This window comes from Camelina sativa, chromosome 7 (genome assembly GCF_030686135.1).
Source record: "Camelina sativa cultivar CO46 ecotype springtype chromosome 7, ASM3068613v1".
NCBI classification, from domain to species: domain Eukaryota; kingdom Viridiplantae; phylum Streptophyta; class Magnoliopsida; order Brassicales; family Brassicaceae; genus Camelina; species Camelina sativa.
The window spans coordinates 10,095,200-10,116,608 of NC_141886.1; the positions used below are offsets into that span (position 1 = coordinate 10,095,200).

General features: G+C 37.9%; 2 protein-coding genes and 1 non-coding gene across 4 annotated transcripts; 2 read left to right on the plus strand and 1 right to left on the minus strand.

Annotated features, from left to right (window-relative positions):
• Window positions 1–2,494: 2,494 nt before the first annotated feature.
• LOC147941134 (small nucleolar RNA R71) lies at window positions 2,495–2,601 on the plus strand. The gene has a single exon (XR_015563050.1). It is a non-coding gene; the product is annotated as a small nucleolar RNA R71 (small nucleolar RNA).
• A 10,464-nt stretch (window positions 2,602–13,065) lies between these two features.
• LOC104704505 (uncharacterized) lies at window positions 13,066–17,781 on the plus strand. Of its 2 annotated transcripts, XM_087458813.1 has the most exons (7): window positions 13,144–13,579; window positions 13,674–13,863; window positions 14,132–14,218; window positions 14,915–15,274; window positions 15,930–16,074; window positions 16,242–16,667; window positions 16,740–17,781. In XM_087458813.1, the coding sequence occupies exons 1-7, from the start codon at window positions 13,503–13,505 to the stop codon at window positions 17,645–17,647; spliced, it is 2,193 nt and encodes a 730-aa protein (XP_087314939.1). In that variant the 5' UTR covers window positions 13,144–13,502; the 3' UTR covers window positions 17,648–17,781. The 2 variants fall into 2 exon arrangements, with proteins under 2 accessions (XP_010418881.2, XP_087314939.1); XM_010420579.3 differs by having other exon boundaries at window positions 13,066–13,579; window positions 16,242–17,781.
• On the minus strand, window positions 17,759–21,064 carry LOC104700858 (protein NETWORKED 2A). Its single transcript, XM_010416454.3, has 2 exons — window positions 20,783–21,064; window positions 17,759–20,717 (listed from the first exon to the last, which is right to left on the minus strand). Exons 1-2 carry the CDS (start codon window positions 20,874–20,876, stop codon window positions 17,941–17,943), a joined length of 2,871 nt encoding a protein of 956 aa, XP_010414756.1. The 5' UTR covers window positions 20,877–21,064; the 3' UTR covers window positions 17,759–17,940.
• Between the last annotated feature and the right edge of the window lie 345 nt (window positions 21,065–21,409).

The following is a 21,409-nucleotide window of genomic DNA, read 5'->3' on the forward strand; positions in this document are numbered from 1 at the left end:
CAAATTTGAAATGGGAATCTTTGACCTGCTTTTCAGCTACCACTCGACCCCACACTCGACCAGCACGTGGTCGAGCTCCTTGACCAATTTGAAATTTCAAAATTTTTCTTCCTTTTCTCCCTCCACTCGATCGTTTAGAAGCTTTGGAAACCAAATGGGCCTTAATCCTTACCCAGCTCGATCGAGTACCTCTCGTGGCCTGGTCGAGTGGGCTTGCGAACCTCCTTGCCCAAGTCCAAATCTCTTCTTACCCAACTACATTCTTAATAAAAAGCCTGTCCAACAAAAACATAAAAGAAAACACATCAAAACTACTAACAAATTAAACCATATTTACAAAGGATACCTTAGGGACTTCCTCCCTAGTGAGCTTGTTTAAAGTCACTAAGCTTGACTTTGATTTCCTTCTTAGACTTGATCTAGATACCAAGGAGGTGATGAAATACTCCCTGGAACCTCTTGGTCACTGTGAAGTTGATCCTTGATCACCTCACCCTTAGCACACAAACCATATTTCTTCTTGATTTTGAGCCTTGGTCTTGCTTTCCTCAAAGACCTCTTGTTCAGCTTTACTTGAAGATCCTCAACCATACTAGTCAACTCTTGAACTGACCTCTTAAGCTTTTCCACAGAATCCTCTTGAAGTGGGAGCTCAGCTTTTGGAGTTGCCTTATCACTTAACCCTTCTTGACCACCTTTGTCCTTGATAGTAAAAGGCTGGTCATCAATGGTGGGAAGGTTGGTTGGATTGTAGATATTGAACTTCATAACTATATCTTCAGCAATGTTCAAGGTCACAAGACCTTCCTTGACATCAATAACTGCTCCAACAGTAGCTAAGAATGGCCTCCCTAGTAAGATTGGATCTTCAGGCTCCTTGTCCATCTCTATCACCACAAAGTCAGTGTGGATCCTTGCTCTTCCTATCTTGATTGGGACATTCTCTAACCTCCCAACTACCTCTCTATTTGTCCCATCAGCTAGGCACACATGGAGTTTAGTAGATTTGAAGTCAGTTCTCCCAAGCTTTTGAGCTATGGAATATGGCATGACACTTGTTGAAGCTCCCAAATCACAAAGGCATTGATTGTAGTGGAGGTAACTAAGTGTGCAAGGCAGATAGAATGGACCTGGATCCTTAAGCTTGATTGGAATGATAACTCCTCCAAGGTCCTCAAGATCCTTCTCATCTTGAGCTTCAGCCTTCTTCTTTGACAAATCAAGCAAAAAGTCTTTGTAGAGAGGATATGGATCATACTGTTCCAAGGCAGGTCCTCTCTCTTCTTCTTGGTAAGCAATGGTGATCTCTTGTATGGCCAACACTTCCTCAACCACAACTTTTTCCTTTAAAACCCTCTCTTCTTCTTGTTGCTTAGCCATCATCTCCTTTCTCTCAATGATTTCCCTAAGCTCCTTAATCTTTTGTGCTTTGAAACGTCCTGGGAATGGAAGAGGTGGCTTGTAAGCAGGAGGAGTGTACTTAGCAGGCTTGACAGCCTCGGACTGTCCAGCTCGATCGACCACTCGAGCACGCACTCGGTCGAGTGGCTGCTCGAGTCCATGGTCGAGCTCAGGTGCGAGCTCCAATTGCTTTTTACAAACATCACTTGGGGCTTCAGTAACTAATGAATTCCCCCAAACTTGAACTGCACTGTCCTCAGTGGCTTCTTCCTCATGAACTTGAATGGCTTTGGCTGTGAACTCCCTTGGATTTTGGACAGCTTTTCCAGGGAGTTGGTTGGGTTTTGGAGCTGAAGAAGAGGCTATGTTACTCTCCATGTACTTAACTCTGGAATTCAGACCCTCAAACTTCATATTCAGATCATTGTATTGAGATGTGAGCCTTTGGTTTAGCTCAGCAAACTGTTTGGCTTCCTCTATCTTCCCTTGTGTTTGACCAATCAACAGCTGTTGTACCATGGCTCTAAGGTCTTGTTCCTGGCCTTGGTTAGTCTGAAACCCTGGTGGGGGACACAACTGGGGCTGGAACACCTGTTGTTGTTGTTTGGGGACATAGTTTTGGTGCTGTTGAGGCTGTTGAGGAGGGTAGACTTGATCTTGTGGGTTGGCCACATTTGTGCTCCTATAGGACAGATTATTTTTCCTAAACCCTCCTTGGTTATAACCCTTGAAACCTCCTTGGTTTTGCATATAGCATAACTCAGCAAACTCATTCTCTCCCTCTTGAACTGGAGGCTCCTCTTCACTAACAAAGTGAATAGACTTTTGCTGACTTAGCAAGATCCTATCAAGCTTTTCATTCACCATTTTCAGATCCTTCTTGTACTTGTCTTCTTGATCAGTTGATGATGACCTTATGGTTCTGTCATAGTCCTCATTGTAGTTCCCATCAGACTGTGCAAGGTTCTCTACTAACTCCCAGCCTTCTTCCACATTCTTGTTGAGGAAGTTTCCATTGGAGGCTGTATCAAGAAGCATTCTGAACTTGGGAAGCACTCCTCTATACAATGTGCTCAACAAAGACTCCACACTGAAACCATGATGAGGACATTGAGTTTGGTATCCCTTGAATCTCTCCCAAGCTTCACAAAAGCTTTCATTACTCCTTTGAGCAAATCCAGAGATCTCATTCCTTAGTCTTGCTGTCCTAGCATTGGAGAAAAACTTGGCCAAGAAAGCCTTCTTGCATGCATCCCAAGTAGTGATTGCACCAGTAGGGAGAGTCTTTTCCCATAAATGAGCCTTGTCCCCAAGTGAGAAAGGGAACAACCTCAGCTTGAAACCATCTTCACTTACTCCATTGATCTTGGTAAGACCACAGATTCTATCAAACTCATCAAGATGATCTAGTGGATCTTCGATAGGCAATCCATGGAATTTATTGGCCTGAATCATTGAGATCAATCCACTCTTGATCTCAAAATTGTTGTTGGCAACAGTTGGTGGCACAATGCCAGCTCTTTGGTTGTGAGTGTTGGGTGCATCTCCAGCACCAATGTTCCTTGGTCTCTGAACCTGATCCTGTTGATCCATAGCTACTATAACCTCTTGTTGTTGCTGAACAACTCTCCTTTGCTTAGCTCCTAAACTCTTGGTCTTGTTGTTGATGTTGTCAATAGGCCTAAGAAGATTGTCCTTTCCTTTAGACCTTGTGTGCATTAACAAACACAAACGATTTTTGCTAGGCAAGCGACTGAGCACAGGCTCAAGTAGGAGGTCAAGTCGACTGGAAAATGATGGTTATAGAGATCCGGCTTCTGGCTCGAGCAGGTGCTCGATCACGACTCGGTCGAGTGGTGGTCGAGTGACTGGTCGAGTGGTACCTGAAATGGAGCTTCAACCCAGAAATAGAAGATTCGAGTACAACAACCTCACAAGCGTATAAAAGAACTTAATCTTAGACTAATATGGATCCTAAATGTCACAAAAACACACTCAAATGGGCAACGGCTCCAAATTGGAACAAGTTTATTTTGTGGTGTGAATGATGATGTATGCAATGGTGAGATATGAATGGAATGATGGATGGGTGTTTCAATTCCCCTTATGCTATTGCAGTACAAGAGGTATCAATCCTAAATGAGTGTTTGTGAACAATTAAGATATGCATATGAATCTAAGTTAAGACAAATGTAAAGATTGTTTGTCACTAACAATCCTAGGAAGAAAATGTAAAATGCAGAAAATAAACTACAAGAACTAACAACTAGATGCAAATGAAACTGAATGATTGAAACAGTGATAAAGCAAGAACAGAAACAAAGACTACTACTAATGAACTAATGCAAGATAATTAATGAACTGAAAACTAAATGTATGCAACTGGAATGAAACAGGAATGAAACAAGACAAACACAAATCATAGACACAGAGTTCTGGGGATGAACTCGAGCAGCACTCGACCGAGTGTAGGTCGAGTGGGTGGTCGAGCTAGACTAGACGCAGAAACAGAGCAATGCAATAAAAAGCAGAGTAATGCTAAATCCAATCAAACAACAAGCAAGCAACAGGATTAAGACTAAGATTTCAATAAACAAAGGAGGTCCTGAGGATGGATTCATGGGATGGACTAATCATTGTGGTTATCTAACTTGGTCAACAAATCTCAAGCAAACTTTGAGCTACCCTCTAGACATATTAATCTAAGACAAGTTTCTCCCACTCTCATGGTCAAGAAACAATCAAACCTATGCAATTCTAGACTTGTTCTCACACAGTAAAGAATCTACACAAGCAGGCATTAAGCAATACATCTCAAACCAAACAAGACCTCTAATCTCTTAGCAAGCCTAATGGTAAGCTCTAGATCTAGACTTATCTATGCTTCCTAAACATTGGTGTGATGCTAAGAAGCTTGAAATCAGACTCTACCCTCTCAGATATAGAATCAGCATTAAGATCATCTACCCTAGAAGAGATCTACAACAATCAAGCTTGACCAAGTCACACAAACCACAAGATCAATCCATCCTAACCCATCCTCAAGATCCTAAGGAAACTACTCACAACAATACATGGTGATCAAAGTCAAAAACCCAGAAAATATTGAAACTTGCATTATTAGAAAGATTAAACAAAGATCTTCAATATTGATGAAAGGATGAAACTCAAATTCTCAATATCTTGAAAGTTATAGAACCAACAAAATATAAGAATCTAGTCTTCTTTCATAAGGAAGTACAAAATCTTAAAAATAAATATGCAAAAGGAATAAAACTAAAAAAGGTAAAAACTAGGTTTAGGGAATATCTAAAAAGTTGCACACTTTGGTGGCTGCAGGTACAAGGCCTTATATAGGTGAGGAGGTGGAAGCCCTAAAAATAGAAAAAGTCAAAGTAGTCAACGGCTCGGTCAACTCGACCAGTGCTCGGTCGAGTCCATGGTCGAGCTGGCTTCTCTCGTGCACACTCCACACGGTCGAGTCCATCTACCCACTCGGTCGAGTGCTTGGTCGAGTTGGACTCTGGACCTTGGTTCTTCAGCCTTAACTCTCTTGCTTTCCCTTCAAGATTGCTTCACTTCTCCTCAGGATTGTTTCCGTGCTCCTTAAGCTCCAAAATCACCTGTTTATGCATGAAAAGATGCAAATGCAATGCAACTAAACTCTAATGCATGATTAGTCCTAAAGCTACACAATAATGGCCTAAATGGATAGCAAAAGATGCAAAAGTTGTGAATAAACTAAGGGAAAACAAGGTAAAATATATGAACATCAGTGTCAAACCAGGCTCTCGGAGCTTATTTAAGTCTGTAGAGTGCTTTCGTAAGACGACATACATGAGATGGTCTTTGTGCATCAACAAAGCCATGAGGCTGCAACATGAAGACTGATTCTTGTAGTTCTCCATGAAGAAAAGCATTTGAGACATCAAGTTGTTTTATCACCCAGTCTTTAGTTGTAGCAGCATCAAGAACCATACGTATAGTTGTAGTTCGTACAACAGGGCTGAAAGATAATCCAACCCTTCTTCTTAATCAAAGCCCTTGGCAACAATACGTGCTTTAAGTTTATCAACACACCCATCCGGTTTGAGTTTGGTTTTACCAACCCACTTGCATCCCAAAATGTTCATATCTTCTGTAGGCTCAACCGAATCCCAAGTATGCAACATGTGAATATTACTTATCTCATCATTAGCAGCATCGTTCCAACTGGGATGTTTTAAAGCTTCTATAATATTCTTCGGTTCGACAGGAGCAAATCTTGATGTGAGGAGAACATATCTAGTGTTAGGTTTATGAATTCCAGTTTTTGCTCTAGTAGTCATGGGATGAGTGTTGTTGTCGTTGTCTTGTTGCTCTTATTGCTCTTGTTTCTCTTGTTGTTCTTCTTGTTGTTCTTCGTCTGATGCAGAGTTATCTGTTTTATCAGTTGTAGAACTTTCACTCTCACTGAGAATGTGATTATTGTCTTACTCGACTGTCTCATTTAGAACCTGATTAGACACTTGCTGGACTGTTGTCTGACCTGTCGCATGATGAGGATAAACAGGTGGAGATGTTGTCTGCTCTGCAGGGGAATTTCTATTTGGAGTTACTGAAGCTGCTTGTCAAGCTTGAAGCAGAGGAGTTTAATAAGCAGGGATTAACAACTTGTACTGTTTGGTGAATGGAAAACAGTTTTCATCAAATACTACATGTCTTGATATGTAGACTTTACCCGTTGGAGGATATAGGCACCAGTATCCTTTATACTGAGTATGATACCCCATAAATACACATTGCAGAGATCTCAGATCGAACTTATGACTGACCATTAGTCTGAGACATGGATAACAGGCAGATCCAAACATGCTCAACATGTTGTAGTTCGATTTTTGATTAAACAGTAAGTCATAGGGACTGCAATTTTTTAGATTTGCAAAGGGAAGTTGATTAGAGATGAAGCTTGCTGTGAAGAAGGCTTCTACCCAGTGTTGGAGATCGAGGAGTATGACTATGAAACATCATTGATAGACAAAGCTCCACTAGATGTCTATGTTTTCTTTCAGCAATCCCATTTTGTTGAGGAGTGTAAGGACATGAGATTCTATGAATGATTCCATGTTCAGACAGATGTTGTTTAAAAAGATTGCTTGTAAACTCTCCACCTCCATCACTCTGAAAAACCTTGATCTTAGTCTTTAATTGATTCTCAACCATTGTTTGGAAAACTTTGAAGATTGCAATAAACTCAGATTTTGCTCGCATATGATAGAACCAAGTGAACCTTGAGAAATCATCCACAAAAACAACATAGTATTTAAATCCTTGATTTGATACAATTGGTGATGGTCCCCAAAGATCACAATGTATGCGATTTAGGGGACATAAAAATCAAGAATCCGAAGAAAAAAACTGAAGCCTACTATTCTTCCCCATCTGGCAAGGCTCACAAATGGAGGTGTTGATGCTCTTATTCAAAACGATCTCCTTGCTGTTCTTAAGTTGTTGAAGAATTTGAGAATTTGAATGTCCAAGTCTATGATGCCATGTATCATCGGAGGCTATACATTGACGGTTAGAGAACAAAGCTACAAATTCTTGATTCCCCAACACATATAACCCACTACTTCGAGGACCCTTTCCTACCACCTTCTGATTTGTTATATCAACAACACATACCTTGTTAGAATCAAACCAAACTCCACAAGGTAGATCATCACACAGTTTAGACACAAATATAAGAGACTTTTGCATAATTGGACATACAAGTACTTCATTTAACGAGAGTTTACTTGCAGTGGAAGCAATGGTAGTAGAGCCAACATGAGTTATAGGTAGAAATGTCACGTCTCCAACCTGAACTGTGTCATTCCCATTGTATGTTGTTGCTGACTGCAGGTTTGTAGCAGAGGAAGTGACATGAGCTGTAGCTCCAAAGTCAGTGACCCAATCATTCCCGTCGGAGATTTGCAGAGAGGAGAACACTTGAGCTACATCAGGTCGTTGGTAGTTGTGGTCAAACCGATTCCAGCAGTCAGTCACAATATGTCCAGTTCGACCACCAATCTAACAGATTGGTTATTCTCCAGAGGCTTGAGGGTTGGATTGATGTTGAGAAAAGCCTCTGCCGCGTGAAGAGTAACCACCACGTCCTCTGTTCTGTCCTGAAGATCTTCCTCTACCACATTAGCCTCCTCTCGACTTATTGCCATAGCCATTTGGTTAAGTATGAAACGCAAGATGTGGAGTAACAGAGTCAGGAACACTGTATGATCGAAGCTTGGTGTCAAAGCTTTCGACTTTAGAGACCACATCACCAAAACTTGGCGGATAGAGCTTGCTCAGAGAGCTTTGAATGACAGTCGTGATTGGATCATAATCACAACCTAAGCCATTCAAGAACCCAGATATTTTCAGGGACTCATCAATGGGTTTGCCAATAGAGCTCAAGGCATCACAAATGGCTATAAACTCACGACAGTAAGCAGCAAAAGACATGTCTTTCTTTTCTAAAACCCATAGACTACGGCAAATAGTAAATTTCCTAGCAATGCTACTCTTATTGAAGTTCTCAGCTAAAAAAATCCAAACATCTCTAGAGGTAGTAATGTTGTGAACATACCCGAGGACTTCTTCGGACAGAGTACCAAATAGCCACGACCGAATGAGTTGATCTGTGCAGAACCAGGCTTCATACTGTGGATTTGGAACTTCCTCATTGTTTGTTGTTGAAGTGGTACGAGGTGGAGCTGTGACAGCACAATTCACGAACCCAATGAGTTTTTGACATGACAAAAGAGACTCAAACTGAGTTTTCCAAAGGAGATAGTTGGTATTGTTGAGCTTAATGGTGAGGGTACTAGTGACATGAATATTATCAGGAAAATGGTACGAAATAGCCATTTATGGACCTGTTAAGGTTTACAATGGCTCTGATACCATGAAGATAAAATGAGAACTTTGAGAAAACTTGATTCTTTATTATAATCTTAGGTTATGTTACACTCTTGGAATACAATGACTTATATAGAGACAGAAGGAAAATTCTAGAATAAGATGAGTCATTGTGACAGCTGTGGAGAACTAGTCATCATCCTTATCTTGCAAGACACCAAATTTGTTATGGAGCAGAGGAGTTTCATGTACAGTCAACTTTGTCTTCACTTGAGAGTGTTGACTAGACTTCAATGGGCTTCCTCTTTGTTGAACTGTTTTGTGGCCCATCTCATATATATCACTTATAAATGCTTAGAACCTTTTGGTTACTTATTCATCAAGCAGGTTTTTTTAATTTTTATCTTAAACTCACTTTTTATTTGTTTCCAAATCAATTATCTTTAGTTACATAAAAATATTGGTTTAATTGAAATTGTATCTATATCATCTACATCTACTTGTCATGTTCATAATCTTTTTGCTCATTTTAGCCATAGGACCCTAGACGTGGAGTCAGAGCCTACCCTTGACACATGCAGGTGAAGCACATACTTGTGTCCTCCAAATAATATAGTGAATATTCAGCCCTTTTTCCCTAAAAATTTCATTGATTCACCTGGTTAAAAGGTAGGATAATAATTCCAAGGGTCAAAGGTTCGAATCTTTTTTAGTTATCGGCTCTGCGTGGAGTCGAAAAATTAGATGTTACTTTACTCCCTTTCCGATTGCTAAGAAATTTTCATTCCCTTTCATGACTTCAGGTACAAGATAAATACATGGTCTATGTAACTATATTCATAATCACACACTCTTCAATAAAGTATGAATGGATTCACCTTTTTTTTTTTTTTTTTTTTTTTTTTTAATTTCTACAATATCATATACTACTGAAAAAAACTATTATTGATGTGACAATGCTTTATCTCTCTTCATATACAATTACTCTTATACCCACTACATATATTACACACGTTATTTGTTTAAATATCATATCATTTTTTTTATTCACATAAACATAAATAACATTCTCTCTCTCACTCCTCTTTTATTTGTTTTCTCATGTCAATCACATGAAAACTTCTATCATTTTTTCTCTCTCTCTTTCTTTCTTTCTCACTCTCTCTCTTCTCTCATGCCCACTCATGTTGGAACTTCTGTTATTTTTTTTGGAACATGTTATTTTTTTGAACTACAAGTAATATTTAGAAAATTTCTCTTTTTTAACACGTTACTCTTTTGTGTAACACACTATTTTTATATGTTAAACGCTATTTAGTTCAATATAACATGTAAAATATAAATATTACATGCTATTTTTAAAAATCTCACCGAATCTTTCACTTTTTCTATCTAACACTAAAACAAAAAAGGTAATTATGTAATTTTACTCCACAAAAACATGGGCCCATTTGTATTTTCCTATAAAAAATGTTTTTATGTTATTTTGTTTATTTTACTCTATATTTGTGCTATTTACTAATATTACCTTTTTCTATATCATGTATTTTATAGGCATTCAAAGATGCATTTGAAATCTTAAGAAGGGAGGGAGGAATTGAGAAGTTTGAGTGATGAAGTATTAAAGATACTGGGAGAGGATCCAAAATACTTTTTTTGTTCATTTTTACTTTATATACTTTGACCATCAATCTCTACTTTTTTTTTTAAATAAAAATTTGAATTGTTTTCTTGATTACCCTACCAATATATTATTATTTTACTTGTTCTTCATATGATGGTTATCCAAATTCTCATGCTACAATAACTTTTAACTTTCTCAATTTACCATCTTTACTTTACCTTCCTCACATTTCTTTCATTGAATTCATTTTTTTCCACATTCTTAAATTTTGTATATTTCTGTGTGGCCGTATTTTTCTGCTTTTTTCATTTTTTCTATAATTTGTTTTATCTTTAAAAACTAAAAAAATGAACTTTAAATCTCGAATTATTTAATCTTTGTAAATTAATGTTGTTTCCAAATTAAATTTATTTTTTTTCCTATTCCGTGTGAATGTTTAAATGATGTTTAACAAAATTAAACTCAGATTTAATATTTTTTTCTATGCATGAATAATAATTAGACGCATGTCAAATTTGTATTTGTTCTAGAATTTTATTATATAAAGTTAGGTTTTCAAAGTTAGCCATTAACAGGATTTTGTCACGTGTCTAGTTATCAATTTGAGATTTTGACATGTGTAAAAGTTAATATTTAATAGAGGATTTATGATAACAACAAAAAAAACAATATATTTTGTTTTAAACAATATTAATAATATAAAATTATAATTATCTAAAAATTAAAAACATTAAACAGTGTTTTTTTAAAAATAATTATAAGGAGATTATATATATCTAATTCATTAAATTTGAAATTTTAACATTATTTACTTATTTTATATTTTAAGTTATTAATTCTACAGAAAAAGGATTAAAAAAATATACAGTAAATTATTAATTATAAACAATGTAAATAATCACTTCTATAGAAACATAGATATTCTCAGTATTTTTCATCTAACAAAATTCTTTATTCAAAAATATTGGTTTCAACTTTGTTCTATTGGTAAAACTTTTGTAATGAGAAGGCAAATTTTTCTTATTTTTTAAACCAAAATTTTCTCCTACTTTCTCCTATTTCAGTTTGGAATATGTAAGATTAATATGTTAATCAAAAAAAATGAAAGATTAATATTTGCGTCTTTTTTCTAATACTGTATTTTAAAATTTATTGTAGTGGTTTTAGATTGTTTTATTTAATTTATATTTTTATCTTTGGATTATTTGAGATTCATATATTACTGTGTTTATAAATTTCTACTATTTTTTTAATTATGTCAAATAATTTTGTTCTAATTTCTAATCCTTGATTGGTTGGTCATAGACTTTTTTTTTCCCAAAAATAATTGTTACTGTTGGACATAATTTTATCATCATAAATAAATAAATTTAGTCAATGCATATTTTATTGGATAAAGTCAACGTAAATATGAATTTATCTTGTAAAAAGAAAAGCTTCCTGATTGGTTCAATGAACTGAGAATCTCGTGACTGACTCTGTCACGGGACTGAGAATCTTGCGACTAACTTCGTCAATGGGCCGAAAGTCACGCGACTAGATCTGCTAATGGACCAAGAGTCTAATGACCGACATCGTTAATGGGCCAAGAGTCTCGTGACCGACTCTATTATAGATATGGTCGGCAAGCCCAAGACATATCCTAAGGGATTAGGGTAAAGGGATCTCTATATAAAAGGAGAGCGACCTCCACGAGAGAGATCATCGAGAGAAAAGCAAGAGACCTAGAACACAAGACACACGACTCGACTCAAGAACGCGGCTAGGGTTTATAGATTGATTCGTTGTGCCTTGAATTCTTGTATTTGAGCTCGAGACTTTGATCAATAAAAACAGCTATTCACCATCTATTTCTTGTTTCCGTAGTCTCTAAACGAATCGATTATTTTTGCCCAAACAGTTACCATTCATTCAATCCCAAAGAGAGATAAAAAATAGAAACTTATCAACCTAACGGTTGTATAAAATAGTCTAATCAAACACAAGCTTACAACAAATATAGATAGATAGATTGAAAAAACATAAATTGTTGTTAATAGATCCATAGGAGCTCGAAAAAGAGACTACATCATGGTGTGTCAAAGACACTTCCACATATACATTGAGAAAATTAACATTAGTTATTGTCAAAATATTTTGTAATGTTGGAAAAGGGTCTTTAGTTTCATCGGTTGCCGGAGCAAGCTACTTTGAGATAACTAAAAGACGTGAACATAGGAGGAGAGCTGAGCCGAGCCTAGGTTCGAGCTGAGGAGGAGGGTCGAGCCGAGGTTCTCTATGGTGGAGGAGGCTTGATGCTAGGTTATCTTTCCAAGGGAAGAAGGTGGAAAATGTTGGACCCAAGGTTATCTCCCGGAAGACGGAGCCAAGGTTCTCTCATTTGTGTAGGAGGTTGGACTCAGGGTTCTCTCCATAAGGGAGGAGGGCAGAGATGAGTTTCTCTCCATGGTTGGTCATATACTATTGTGATAAATTGATAATACATCATTGATTAGTATACTATGTAATATATAATTTATTTGAAATGTTTTATTTTCTAGGTGGTAGTAAAGAATATACTTGTAAAATACATTATACCTAGGTGTAAAAAATACACTTTTAATGGTAACATACATAAAAGATTTGTAAATGAATATAAATTAGTGTATTATACCAAAGAAAATTCATAAATAACGTACAATAAATTTTAATATATTTTGTTAAATTTAATTTTATTATAAAATTTTAAACCCGCACATCAGATGGATGAAAACCAAACTGCAACATGAACGCATAGTTATCCAACAACCTCTTTATACACTTATCTTCATAAAAACAATATAAATTATGATTTGTAAGCGGGAAAATTTCTTATTTGATATTTCATCCGTTTCATAATATAAGACGATTATAGAAATATTTTTGTTTTATAATAAAAAATATTTTTAAGTTTTTATATAATTTTTAGATTAATTTCATATTTTATAATATACAGTCTTGTTTATGATTGGTTGAACTTTTTAAAAGTAGTTATTTTTTAATATGCGTGTTTTAGCTGAAACATCATATATTTTGAAACGGATAGAGTAATTATAAATTTATATTAAAAAATATATTAATTCTAATGTAGTTATTTTATACAGCATATAATAAATCTCAGTTTCCAAAAAGAAAAAAATATTTATACAAAAAAAGAGAAAGAAAAAAAGAAAAAAAGGAAAAGAAAAAAAGCCGTAAAACGAAACTTTTCCAAGTTTCAATGGGCAAATCGGTCATTTGGAAACATCGTAAGTAAATTCTAATATCTCTAGTCAAGCGGCGAGCCTGACTGCAACCGTACTCCTCCACCGTCGCACAAAAAAAAACCCCAAGCCGCACGCGTGAGCTACACGCGCTTCCACGATCTCATCCTCTCTCCGATCATCGCATCGATCACCTTCTCCATCTCCTGTAACAATTGTTTCCGCTTCCCTCAGCTCTAGGACTACAATCACAGCGTCTCACAAAATCCTAATTAGGGTTTGTCACTGAAATCTATACCATCGTCGTCTCGTCGCTGCAGATTTGACTCTCAAATCGTAACATGTGAGATTTGCTGGTTACAAAACCACGAGCAAAGATGGTTGATAAGAGTACTAATAATAAGAAGAGGCTAGAGTTCATCAGTGAAGAAGACATCGCCACTCTTTTGCAGAGGTCTCTTTTCCAAACTTTCGTTTTAATATTCCGATTTCAATTTGAGGCGGCTCGTGATTTTAAACCTCTTTTTTTTTTTTTTTTTTGTTTGCAGATATGATACTGCGACGATACTGAGGTTGCTACAAGAAATGGCTTATTATGCTGATACTAAGATGGATTGGAATGAGTTAGTGAAGAAGACTAGTACTGGAATTACTAATGCTAGAGAATATCAGTTGCTATGGCGGCATCTTGCTTATAGAGATTCTCTTCTCCCTGTGGAAGATAATGCTCAACTTCTGGTTTGTCTAATGTCTTTTTGTTTGCATTAGTTCTCATTGTTTTTTGCATTCTATGTTGACTGTATAGTTGCATTTTTCCTAGGAGATAGTATCTAATGAGTAGCTGTTATTCTTAATATTGATGTGAAAGTTCTAATTTTTTTGCGAGTTAATTTGTCGGATGATATTGAAACTTCTTGCTGAGTAGCATTTAGGTGTAAGGTAGAATGAATTTATGTATCATGTGATAGACGTAGTTTTGCAAATTTTAACGAACTTGCTTGTGCAGAATGATGATAGTGATATGGAGTGTGAATTGGAAGCTTCCCCTGCAGTCAGTGTTGATGTAGTAACAGAAGCTGTTGCGCATGTAAAAGTAAGAAGGAAATCACACAGAATTTTTGTTAGATTCTTGTTTTTTTCGTCTTAATGTCCTTGTCCAGCTTCCAGAGAAGAGCTGATTCTCTATAATTTTGCTTCATAAGTCCTGTTTCTCTGTGACATTTTCTACCGAGAGATATTTCTGATCCTGCTGTATATCTATTTGCCATGCATTCAGGTCTTCTCTATTAGTCAATTTTTTGTAGATTTATGTAGGTGGTTTTAGAGATTGTATTTTAGATATTCAGCATTGGTTTGGTGGATTCTTTATTGAGATTTGTTGACTTGATATCCCTAGTTATGAGAGATATAGCAGATTATGATTGCGTCTTCCTTTTCTTGGATTTTTGGGTTTTCTTATTTGACAAACAGTTAAGCACATGAAATGCAGTAGAATTTTTTTGTATTATCTTCACCAATAATTTGATTCTTCTGATGGCACGGTGCTTACTTTTGTATTATTTTTCTCAAATGTTTTTCTATTATAGTGTGTTTAGACTGTCCCTTTGACCCTTTACTCTGTTATTCTTGATATTTCTATTTTGTTATATGCTTAAAAAATTGCTGATTATGTATGATCATAATCTCAGTTAATGTATAGCAATCATTAAGTGGTGGTTATTGATATCGGCTTATTCTGAATTCAGAATGATCCTGATGCTAAGTTTCCTGTTTTTCTATCATTTTCAAGGTGATGACTGCTTCCTATGTGCCAAGTGAGTCCGATATTCCAGAAGACTCAACTGTTGAGGCTCCCATGACCATTAACATACCATACGGCCTGTATAGGGGTGCTCAGGAACCATCAGACTCGTATTGGTCATCAAGAGGAATGAATATCACCTTTCCCGTTTCTCTTCCGAAAGCAGCTGAGGGACATACTGGAAACGGGTTACCCAGTAGCATGGCTCCTCGGAAGAGAAGAAAAAAGTGGTCAGCTGAGGAGGATGAGGAGCTCATTGCTGCTGTGAAGCGACATGGTGAAGGCAGCTGGGCCCTTATTGCTAAGGAAGAATTTGAAGGAGAGCGAACACCCTCACAACTCTCACAGGTTTTAATTTCACTGGGCTGATCTTGTTTCCTCATTTTCCTCATAGCTTAAAATTATCTCTTCAGGAACATTATGCATTCTTTCCTGTTTATTGTTCTGTGTCACATGCACGGTCTTTCTTTGCCATCACACGCAGAGAGCTATTTTCGTAGTCACAGAATTATGGTAAAGGAATTTGAGCTCAATGTAGTGGCTCTCTAATTTCTCTATAACTAAAATGGGTATGAACTATGATTTAGAGTGTACTGCAGTCCCTTCCTCGTCTTTTTCAGTTAGTGCCTTGTTCTGGGTATTACTACCTGCTTAAAAAACCATTATCTGAGTGTCACTTTTTTTCTAGATGCAACTAGGTGGCATTATCACTCTCTTCTTTATCGAATACTCTATCAACAGTGTGGTCATACTTTAGAAATAAATCCGTTGTCATCTAGTTTGGTCTTGATGTGGGGTTCCCCCAGTTTTCCCGGGTTCAAATCCCGGCAACGGATCTCTAAATGATATGAAATCTCTCAAAAACATAGAAGATAGCTGTAGAATGAAATAATCTTCTCTGTCCACCATTTTTGTAGATATTTTATGGGCATATGTGATGCTTTTTATTAGCATACATTTGCAATTGAATTGGTGGTTACAAATTGAATTTTCTTTTTTGCAGCGGTGGGGGGCTATAAGGAGAAGGTGTGATACTTCAAACACTTCTACCCAAACTGGCCTACAGCGAACAGAAGCACAAATGGCAGCTAATCGTGCATTATCTTTAGCGGTGGGAAATCGGGTACCCGCAAAAAAACTTGCAGTAGGTACGAGTAACAATCTATCCTTTCCAGCTTATTATACTATATATTAGTTCGTGTATGCTATGCTATATGCTATACTTGTTTAGATTGTTTTTTATTGCAAAATTGAAATTGTTTAAGCCCCAACGCTTTTCTCAATTAGATTTGTCAATTTGACTGTGTTTGTTTAGGTACACCTCCATTGCCTTCATCTGGTACCATCACAGGAGCACAAGCCAATGGTGCCAACAGTGGTACATTGCAAAGTCAACAAAAGTCTCAGCCACAAGTTCAAGCTTTGCCACGGGCAGCTACACCAGCTCCAACTGCAAAATCTCGAGTTCCTGCAAAGAAGACAACAACAAATTCCACATCGAGAGCAGCACTAGTAACAGCTAATTCAGTAGCTGCGGCAGCCTGTATGTCTGGCCTGGCAACTGCTGTATCAGTGCCAAAGACTGAACCAGGAAAGAATGCTGTTTCTGTGTTGGTGCCGAAGGTCGAACCCGTAAAAACCTCTTCCACGGCCTCTTTGCCTCGTCCTTCTGGTATATCATCAGCACTGAATGCTGAGCCTGTAAAAGCCGCTTCGGCAGCCTCTGTGCCTCGTCCATCAGGTATCATTTCTGTACCAAAGGCTGAGACTGTAAAAACCGCCGCTTCTGCAGCCTCTTTACTTCGTCTCTCAGGTATTATACCAGCACCAAAGCCTGAGCCTGTAAAAACCACCACTTCTGCAGCATCTCGTCCATCAGGTATTCAATCAGCACCAAAGGCGGAGCCTGTAAAACCCGCTGCACCTGCAGCCTCTGGTCCCCGTCCAGGTATGATACTAGCACCAAACGCTGAGCCTCTAAAACCCGCTTCTGCAGCCTCTTTGCCTCGTCCACCAGGTATTATATCAGCACCAAAGGCTGAGCCTGTAAAAGCCGCTCCTGCAGCCTCTGTGCCTCGTCCATCAAATATTCTATCAGCACCAAAGGCTGACCCTGTAAAGAGTGTTTCAGCTATTGCCAGTAACACTAAATCATTTGGAACTTTGAATTCAAGGCATGCAGTTAATGGAAGCCCAAACCACACAATATCTTCATCACCCCCTAATAAACCTTCACTTATGGCTCCTCTCTCCAAAGGATCTACAATCCAGAATAATTCAGTTCCTCCTAGTTTTGCATCGTCAAGGTTGGTCTCTACACAGAGAATTCCTGCAACTACTTTAATGCCACCAAAGCCAAGTGTTGGAGCGGCAGTTAATACATTTGCCAAGCCGGTTGGTGTACAAAAAGAGCAATCTCAGGGAAACAGAACAAGCCCGTTGGTTACAACAACTCTTCCGGCAAATAAAACCTTCCCAACAAATTCAGTGATTAGCACATCAAAAGTGGAGACTCCTCCTAGTCTTATGCCTAAGAAAAACCAAGTAGTTGACATTTGCACCGATAAGAGTTCGTTGGATAAACCACCTGAAAAAGAAAGTATTACCACGGCGTCAACTCTAGTTGTAGCTACAGCTGAATCAAAATCCAAAGATGAAGCAAGTAACAGGGAAAGTCAAGATGTTGCAGCCGTGACAGGGACCAGGCAGAAGGAGTTGTAGTTCATTTACTGCATTGTTTTGGTGCTTTCATTAATGTTTTTTTCTTAGGACTCAGACAAGAATATGATGATGTACAGTAGGACCTCCTAAATATAAGGTTCTTACTACTAATTAGTAATATGGGTTTTAATTTACTTCAAAGTCTCCAAAGAGATATTCAAAGTTCAGAAAACAGTGAAAGCAAAAACATACACTTTGATTTGCATCTCATTGGTTCTTCCACAGGTACAAGACAGAAAAGCTAGAAAAACAACGTACTGAAAAATAAGATAACAAAAGACATGATTGATGGATTATTCTGGGAGCTTTCCAGGTGGCCTACTGTAACTAGACTGCTTATGCAGACCTGGAGATGGACTGACACAAGAGAAGAGGGACGAAGAAGATTGCTTCTGTTGTCTATTCTTCTTTAACTTGACACCAAACAAGAATGACCGTAATGGAATCCTTGGTCTTCCACTCGACGAGCTCTTACTCGGAGTTGTTCTTGCTTCGGTTGCACTTGATATCCCAAGATTCTCTTCCAGTTTACTCAAAATTCTCTCTACTTCAGTTTTCAACGCTCTTACACGATCAAGACCCGATTGAAGTTCAGTCAAGACCCTTTTGTTCTCCTGCTTCATGTTAAGTATCTCTCCATGGAACTTTGCAGCTTGATAACCACTAATCTCTGAATCACTGACTTTACTGCCACCCGATTGAGAAGTGACTCTTGCGATCTCTTCTTGAATATTAGCTAACGATGCATACCTTCCCTGGAGTTCATCTTTAAGAACTGCGCTGTTCTCTAGCCATAACTGTAGAGCTGTTCGAATCTCTCTTAGGTGTCTATAGATAGGCTTTGCTTCTGATGCACCTGCAGTATTACTACTACTTCTCGGAGATTCCAGCTGTTGCTTGTTTTCGATTCTCAGTTTCGATAGCTCTGACTTCAGATCTTGAACTGTTGTCTGGTACTTCTGTATCTGATGTACTGATGTGCTGAATCTTAACCAGAACTCGAGATTCTCTTCCAACACTGCGTCAATATCAGCACGTACTTTGTCTTCAACAGTTGATATTCTTGTTCTCGGGCTGTCATCAACATCTGCAAATTTCACTCTAACCTCATTAGGCTTTGTTCTTCCAGGTGTTCTCTTCACATCTCCTCCTTGATGATGCGGCGTAGTGGAAACCGAAAAGTTAGAAGTTGGGGAGATGCTCACACTTTCGTGCTGTCCTTGATCATGTTCCAACTGGTTATTTCCTTCTGTTTGATGTGGTGAATCTTTCCCTGGCGAGTTGAGTTTTTGGCGTAATGAATCAATCTCTACGTCTTTGTACACAACAGCATTCTTGAGTTCTCTCAACTGTAATGCTAGCTCAAAGAATCCTTCCCGGTTCTTCTTCTCAACGTCACCTAACTTTCGCTTTACTTCTCTATAATCCCTTAGCACTGATGTGTATTCATCTAACAGAGCCTTTTCTCTATCCTCCATGCCATCTGGTAACAACTGCCTCCAGTTTGGCGTCTCGTCATCTTCGTCTTCCGTCACCAGATCTTCTGCTTCTGTTCCGAAACAAGTGCTCGCGGTTTCTGATAAAGCAAAAGAATCTTTCATCTCTGATTTCTCTTCTTGAGATCTTCCACCACCGTCTTCACCCTCTCTAACTACAGTTTCTGCATCTTTCTTCCTACCCTCCATACTCCTCCTCACTCCAGTCTCTGTTAAGATTGACTTCAATTCATCGCGAGAATCTTCTGATCCTGAAATAACTGGCAGTTCCTGGAAAATTCCAGCTCCTTCGACATCTTCATCCATCTTCACATCTTGCAACTTGCCAGATAAATCTTCAGCGGTCCTATTGGCTACCTTGAATTGGTTCTGTAGATTCTTGTTTTGATCTTCCACTTTCTGGAATAGTTTTCTAACATTTCTCAGCTCCTCTTCAAGCACTGTTATCCTCTGTTTCATTTCCGTGGAATCTGAAATAAGAGACGCCTTGTCCTCCTCTAGACCACGGATATGTTCATGTAACTCATCTGTCTCTGATCTTAATGTCTTCACCAATGCAGTATGAGACGAGGCATTGGTCTCCAATGAAACAACCCTATGCACAAGATCATCAATCTTCTCTGCAAGTTTCACAATAGTAAAATTCTCGTTTGATTCTTCTTTCTCAGATTCATAGCTCGATTCTTGAACCACAGCACCTTCTTCTGTTTCTGTCATAATAACCTCATCATGATCATCGCTTTCTGATTTCTCAAACTTGTTCCTCAATGCATCAAACCTTTCTTTAGCAGTCTTGATCCTTCCCTTCTCAATTTCTGCTTCTTCAACAGACTGCTTCTGTCTCTCCTCTAGCTTAGCAAGTGTGTCCTTACAAGAGCTCAAGGCGGTGCTCGCCATCAAGGTCCTAGCATCACTATCAGCAATCGCAGCACCAAGACCAAACTCATCTTGTAAGTTACAAACCTTCTTCTGCATCTCTGTCACTTCCTTTTCCAAATCCCAATACCTCTCATAAGACTGCTCATAAGAGCTCCTCACAAACTCCTTCTCAGTCTGCAATGCCAAAATCCCCTTCTGAAGCTTATCAATCTCCTCCAAGCCCTCTTCTTTACTCAATCCCGAACTCACAACCGCCGCTTCCCGCTTAGCTAGTGCAGAAGATACTGTCCTCAGACCAGCTGGTCCTTTTCTAGACAACATCATAGACTGACTCCTGAAATCTTTCTTCATTGGAATATCCGGGACTTCAGGTATGTTGCTTCCTTTGGGAATAAGATGAAGATGCTTAGGCGGTCTCCGCAGATTCCCTTCATAATCTTCGTTATCATCACTATCATCTTCCATGGGAAACTGAACATGTTCAGGGAAAGCTGTGGCGATTGTGCGGTTTGCGCTTTGAAGCTCCCTAGATAAATGATCATAACGTTCAGCTAATGCCCGGTACGATCTAAAAGCTTCCTCCACGAAATTAACAATCTCTGGCCTTTTAAGGTAATACATCTCAGCTCTTTTGGCAAAAGTGTCTCCATCTTCATCTATAATCTTAAGAGTATATTCTACCTTCTCTTCCATATCTACAACACACCAGCGATTATTTCTTTGTTAATGACACAAATGCTCAGGAAAGATTGGAACATACCTTGAAGATTGTGTTCGAGCCATTTGGATTGCTTTGTACGTATGTGGCTGGCCCACCACCACGAATACGCATTGCTCGCTGCTCTCTGCAACATCTTTTTTGTCCTAATGAAGAAGAAGAAGAAGAAGAAGAAGAAGAATCAAACATGACCGATTCATCAACTTGATGTAGGTGTAAAAAACTGAAAACTTTCTAAGATCAGACAAAGAAGAGAGAAGAAGCTTTTGTCCGTGTGTAGTGGACACATGTCCGAGTATTTTGGTGAATCCTTTGATCAACCTCATTTTTAGGATGCTACCTTTGACCAATCAAAAATAATGTGAAAATTTATTATTTCTTATCTGCATTGTAAAAAAAAAAGGGAAATTTAGAAATAAAGGAGGTTTTTTAAAAACTTTGTCAATATACACTTTATTTTTTGAGATTGTTATTTGTGACGAAAATACCCTTACTAATAGATATAGTGAAGTTTTTAATAGTTTTAACAAAAAAAACAAATAGAAAACCCATGTTAGTATACAATTGTGCAAACAAAATTTTGAAAAAAAAAATTTTGGGTGTCAAAAATCAGTTTGTAAATTGATGATTTTTGGTCTAAATTGTTCAGAAATGATTTTCTACGATTTT